Here is a 6,704-nt window from a genome sequence, read left to right on the forward strand (position 1 = left end):
TTGATGTGTTTGAGCTTTTAAATTTGTCATTTGATAAGGGACTTTCTTTGGAGTTCGGTATGTTTGTTAATTTACTTTTTTACAACTGCCGAACATGCGCGGATCACTCTTTACACCTATATATAAAGTACTCCCACTTGCAGGAAAGAACCGTTGGTAAAAGAGCATTAAAAGTTCGATGCAGAAATCTGAACATTAGTATCAGACCCTTATCTTATACCGAAATGGTTTATTGAAGGAAAACAACTATCTTAAATGTTGTTTTATTGTTCTATCAAGTCAATTTTTTAAACGGGAAGTTGGCCATAGAAGGAATTGGTAATGATTTATTTTTCTACGAAAGAAATCCTAATTAGTGATATTCATCAATTTCTTTCATGAATATAAAATCTCTCATGACTTGTGGAATGGGTAGCTCCATAACATTGTGATAGAATGAGTTGCCTAAATGATGTCTAATCCACATCCTACACGTTTGCTTTAAACTCCTAATGTCATTTGCATGATCGAACCAATGATCAATGTCAAATTGCTTTAGTTTTTCTCGCACTTCGTCATTCTGAATGGCTGCTTTCATGTGAGCTCTATCGTATCCTGTTAAAATGAATAATTTAATTATGTCTACTGCATTCAATGATAGCGCTAGCGTAATGGGACATTCTTCTATCGGGATGTGTCCAGCACAGTGGAATGTATCCACCATGCAGTTAGCTCGAAGTAAAAACTTAGCAATTTCATTCTGTTTATTTTTAATAGCGTACCATAAAGGTGTATGATATTCGAAATCATAAATGTTCACGTCAGCATCTGCTTCAATCAGATCTCCAACACAATCCGTATGTCCTTTATATGTTAAAACGTGAAGCGCCGTCTTATTTGACAGCGTGTTTGCCATGTTGACCTGGCAACCAGCTTTTATTAAAGTTTTGACAACACGATCAAAACCCTCCGTGGCCGCCACGAGTAATGGCGTTATATTGTCTTCATCTGCTACATTTACATCTGCCCCGGCCTCTAGTAAAATGTCAACTCCCATGGCTTTACGGCTACAGTAGTGAAGTGCTGTCCAACCATCATTGTTCTTTGCATTTATATCACATTTTACGTTTAAAAGTTTCTGTATTATTAGAAGATGGCTGTGTTTGGCAGCAAGAATCAATGGAGTATTTCCAGCAGAATCTCGGGAATTTAGGTATGCACCATTGTTGATTAATATGTCCAGGCATTCTTCAAGTCCAAGTTTGGCTGCGATGTGCAACGGTGAGCATTTCCCCACTCCTTTTGAGTTTATTGTATCGCCATTATTCACAAGTAATGTCACAACTTCAGGCTTGTTTGCCTGGACTGATAGAAAGAGTGGTGTATTGCCATGTGAATCTGAAATATCTTGACACACATACTTTGTTGCTAGGATACAACTCACACACTCAGTATGGCCCAATTTGGCAGCTTGCAACAAACCAAGATCAAGGTCGCTTTTCTTGATACTTTGTGGAACCTTTAGTAGGACTTTTAAGATGGGAATGTTGTTGTTTTTAACACTGTCAAGAACACTGAAAACAAATATCAAAAATATTTAGTAAGAGATAATAATCTTGAATATATGCCTACTATTGAATTTTGTAACATCATGAAAAACGCAAAAAAAAAACAATAAACAATCAAAAATGTATTTAATGACGTTCCAAGCATATGAATTCTGGAAAGAATGTTACATTGATGAAGACCGTGTCTGTGTTTTTACCTTTAGATGTCCTTTGTTTGGGTTAATTTGATATCGTTTTGTTATATTGTTGGCGCATAATCCGCATCTTCTTTTGTCATTTAAAATTGTTCTAAATATCCATTTACTAACCCCCCTCTGATCATACAAGTTATAATAATCTCAAATTTACTTTGATGTGAACATTTTTGTTTGTTTGAAAATTATAAGTACTGAGGGTTACTATTCAAGTTCGTGACCGACTGGAATACAAATCATGTTTTGAAAGGACTTATAAAGTCTCCTGTTACTCCGCTTTCATATTGAGCAAACGATTCTACGAACATTTCTTTTTTTGTGACAGTTCATTTTGGGGTCTTCTTCGCTGTCCACGTTTAAACTCTGTAGATTTCGTTGAAAAGTCAGACATTTATTTGGAGTTAAACAACTAAACCCATAAAGTGCCGGGTGTAAATTGCAGAATAAAAACAATATATGCACATAATATATAAGTATAGCAGAATAAAGTAATTTTGTTTTCGTATAAGTTCTTCAACTCGCATCCGGTATACTCGATTATCGTACAGAGGATAAAATGAACCCTTTACTGTACGCAATTCACACATGGAAAATGTAAACATCTGATGTATGATTTATACCAGGTCAATTGAATGAAGAAATAGACAAATTTACAATTTTGAATTGCCGTGCTCTATAAACCAGGTAAATTATCCATTTCTCTTACACGGCATTAAGCTGGAGCGTGCCGAGAGACGAGATGTATAAACTGATAAATGCGCAACCACGTTCTGTTGAGCAACACATCTCTTAGTAGTCGGGAAGTAATCACCTACAAAACAAAAATTTCATAAGTACAGGGGACCCGTGAAGGAGTTGACCATTTGATAAAATGGAAGATGGGGTACCCATTGTATCATCAGCTCAGATGTCAGTGCTTTGGTACTGACATCATTTAACACAAACCTTTATAAAATTCTGAATTGAAAAATTTAGAAACTGTTTAGATAACTAAGGCTAGGATGAAAAATTTTTTTAAACTCTGTAGATTTCGTTGAAAAAACAAATGTTCTTAAACCCCTGCTGACTGCCATTGGCGATTGCCAAATAAACGGATCACCGATGTAATAAATGGATCTTAAATATAAATTTAATACTAAACAGAAAACAATAAACTTGCGGAATCCGGATATGGTGTACAAAAACCTTTGCACCTTTTGTTTGCGGTATACCATCTTTTCTGCAAGTTTATTGTTTTCTGTTTAGTATTAAATTTATATTTAAGATCCATTTATTACATCGGTGATCCGTTTATTTGGCAATCACCAATGGCAGTCAGCAGGGGTTTAAGAACATTTGTTGTTCGACCTGCTAGTCAAATGCGTTTTGTTAAAATATACTTTTTCACTTTTTTGGTCTTTTGGAAAATGTTGTTTGTGCTGTATTTAGACCCCTCTAACAAGAAATTTGCTTTGCATGCACATGTATAAAAATTGCGGTTTTTATCCAACGCAATCATAGGTTTGAACGTTGTTTTCAATTTAGACTTGTTTATACTTTTTCGTTTGGGCTTGTATTATATTTGCCTTCGGGTTTATATGATCCGTTCATCCTATTTTGACTCCTCAAAATTCAAGAGTCTATCCTAAATTGAGGTAAATTATATGGCTTTCCTAATACCGTTTCGATTCCTAACATCACTGAAGAGACATGAATTGTCGAAATCCGGATATGGTGTACAAAAACCTTTGCACCTTTTGTTTGCGGTATACCATCTTTTCCGCAAGTTTATTGTTTTCTGTTTAGTATTAAATTTATATTTAAGATCCATTTATTACATCGGTGATCCGTTTATTTGGCAATCGCCAATGGCAGTCAGCAGGGGTTTAAGAACATTTGTTGTTCGACCTGCTAGTCAAATGCGTTTTGTTAAAATATACTTTTTCACTTTTTTGGTCTTTTATATATATATATATATATATACAGCTAGATCAGAGAAAGTCTGGGTAAAAATACCAAAGGAATCTATAGATATGCAGCAGATTGGCACTTTTGAAATTAAGTAACAAAGCAAATTCAAACAGACCTTATCTCGATGTAAACACTGAATGCGAAAAGAATGAGAAGACCGCAAATACATGTAAAAAAATCGAGATGACCTTTTCTTAAAATTGTAAAAAAAATAGTTAAAAGATACCTACTTTATTAGAAAAGTTATCTTTAATTTCTTAACCTGCACAGACAGACTTTTAAAAATTTATATTCAGGAAAAGACAATATTTCTCTATTGAATGTACATGTGACAAGAGCAGACTGGTGTGCTCGATAACTTAGGTTTGAAAAAATAGTATGCTTTGAGAAATTGAGACATGCTAAGGACTTTGTGGAACACTCCAAAAATTGGTGACCAGAAAGATCTTTAGATTTTGTATGTACAAGATTTTTTCCAATTTTTTTTAACCAATATGCAAGAAAGATTGGCATTTTTTAAATTTTAGTTTTACAAGCTTCTAATGCAATTATCTCGATAAATACTGAACATAAAACATCGTGTATTTGCATGTATATTTCTAATAACACAGTTTAACAAATAATTTCTTTCAAATGTACAATTATTAATTAGAAATACATTTTGATCAGTATCGTCACTGGCATTGTTTTATTATTGACTTTCTCGACTCTATCATAAGAAGAGTGAATTTTCTTTTGTTTTCGTTCACTAGATTTCAAACTGTACTGTAAATTCAGAAATTATTGCGATGTTTTTATTATTGCGAAAAATGCAACAGGGTTATAATCGCAATAATTTAAACTTGCATTTTGAAAATTTTTATATGAATTAAACAGGATTTTTCTCAATATCGCAAAAATTAAAATCGTAATTTAGTCTAAAATGACAAAATCGCAATAATAAATGCACGCAATAATTTCTGAATTTACAGTATATATTAAAATCCTTGCTGAAATCTTCAACTATGTTTTGTACACAATTTGTTTATAAATTTTATTTGAGCTGCTCAAAGCTTTTTAATTTTTTTTTAAACAAGTTTTTTTATTAATTACCAAAAACTTACTACATATGTACTAAGTATGTAAGTATGTAGTTTGTTAGTTTATGGATCCGCTGACCTAATTTTTTCAAATTTCAGAAAAAAATAGAAAATTAGTTTGATCTTTATTGTTATTCCAGCAGCCCCTACAGAACAAATCACACTGAAATATAAAAAAAATATCTGCAAGGCTTTTTACCTTCAGATAATTTGTAAATACGTTAACATAACAGATTGCACATCAACTGTTGTGTTTGTGTTCTAAAAATAATCTGGACAAGTGGCACCATCTAGAAGTAATGATCTCTGTGTTATCGAAATCACAAACCCAATTTACTTAACCTTTCAGATTAAAAGTCTGTTACCCACAAATTAAAATATTGACAAGTTAAAAAGTTACAAAGTGAGGATGACATTTGTAACAAAACAGGTTTCTGCCATGAGAGAGAGGCCTTTATTAATTAACAGTTAAAAATGGGTATTTAATATGATCTTTTTTATGAAGTCATTATAAACCTTACATTTATAGATAATATTCATTATTATAGCATAAGCCCTGTGTGTCACATAATGTTTTTTTTAACTTTGACCAAACTGCCCCTTCTAATAATACTGTATCTTTGACATAGATGTATGCTAAGCTTGCTTTAGGATGAAGATTATTTGTTAAGACTGTGGAGGAGTTTTCATCACAACTTTAAAAAAATGAAGGTTACACAATACTTGATCAACACTTATATCATCTTACCTGGCCATGACTTTATTCCAGTGAAACTTTTCTCATTATGTTAATTAGATACAGAACCAGTTGCCATGACATTCCTGAAATAATTTATCATTAGCAAGCTATACAGTATGGTAAGGGAGATAACTCTAGTCTAATTACTATTCACAAGAATTTGTACTTTTATGCATAATGCAGTTATGAATAGAATTTATAAATAGAGGGTTTGAATATTAAAATTGTTTCTATACTTAAAGGCAGTAAAAAAATGCTTATATAGATCTATTTTTTTTTTTAAATATATTAAGAAAGTTGGATTTTATTTTGTAGGCTTATTGTTTTCAGTTTGGTGTAGTATTATGTCTGCAAGAATAACACAATGGTGCAATGTGGTAATGCCTGCACAAAATTATTTTCTGATGATAGACAGGTGGGTAAATGATGGAACATATGTAACAATGTAAGTCAAATCTTTAAATTAGTTCTGGATTTATTAATTGATAGGTAGGAAATTTTTGGAACAACGAGAATAACACTGACTTAGCCCTGACTTGATCAGCACAGCTCCTTTTTGGAAGTTTAATGACTCAGGTCTATTTTTTAGGACTCAGATTGGCTAAGATGCTTAAATTAATAAATCTTTATTAGTATTATCCAAAATTTGATAAACTTTTTTGATGTTTGAAACATCCCAGTGTCAGAAGAATCTAAACAAAATTCTTTAATCTGATCGTTGAGCGAGACATAATTTTTCCATTTAATTTAGGTATGATTAGAAAAAAATCATGTGTTTTGAGTTTCCCGGCTCACCTTTTTTTGTAAGCCTCAAAAGCCTACACTAAAGTTTTAATAACACTTTTGGTAGTGAATCCTTGGTCCCTATATCATGTACAATGTGTATATAATATACTAGGTAAAAGAGCGTCAAGCATAAAGAAAAAAAAATCTATGGGCCTGGTTAAAATGTTGACTTTGATATATAAAGGAGACAGTAGATTACCAATGTTCAAATCTTGAAGTTAAGGAGTAGGGGTAATAAGGCCCTTATTTGGTCCAAATATTACTGCAAATTTATCATACATATTCTTAAATTTGTCCTATCTAGACAATGGTACAAGGTATTCAGAAAATGAAAACAAATTTCACATTTAACGAGTTACCATGGCAACAAACCAAGACGAAATTTGTATATTTTGTAAAATTTCTTAAT

The 6,704-nt window shown here is 32.2% G+C and overlaps 1 protein-coding gene across 1 annotated transcript; it reads right to left on the reverse strand.

Moving 5' to 3' along the window:
* Positions 1 to 256: 256 nt before the first annotated feature.
* Positions 257 to 5,610, reverse strand: LOC127726535 (ankyrin repeat and death domain-containing protein 1A-like). Its single transcript, XM_052233922.1, has 2 exons — positions 5,519 to 5,610; positions 257 to 1,553 (listed from the first exon to the last, which is right to left on the reverse strand). Exons 1-2 carry the CDS (start codon positions 5,524 to 5,526, stop codon positions 353 to 355), a joined length of 1,209 nt encoding a protein of 402 aa, XP_052089882.1. The 5' UTR covers positions 5,527 to 5,610; the 3' UTR covers positions 257 to 352.
* Positions 5,611 to 6,704: the final 1,094 nt, after the last annotated feature.

This window comes from Mytilus californianus, unplaced genomic scaffold (assembly GCF_021869535.1).
Source record: "Mytilus californianus isolate M0D057914Y unplaced genomic scaffold, xbMytCali1.0.p SCAF_18, whole genome shotgun sequence".
Lineage (NCBI taxonomy): Eukaryota > Metazoa > Mollusca > Bivalvia > Mytilida > Mytilidae > Mytilus > Mytilus californianus.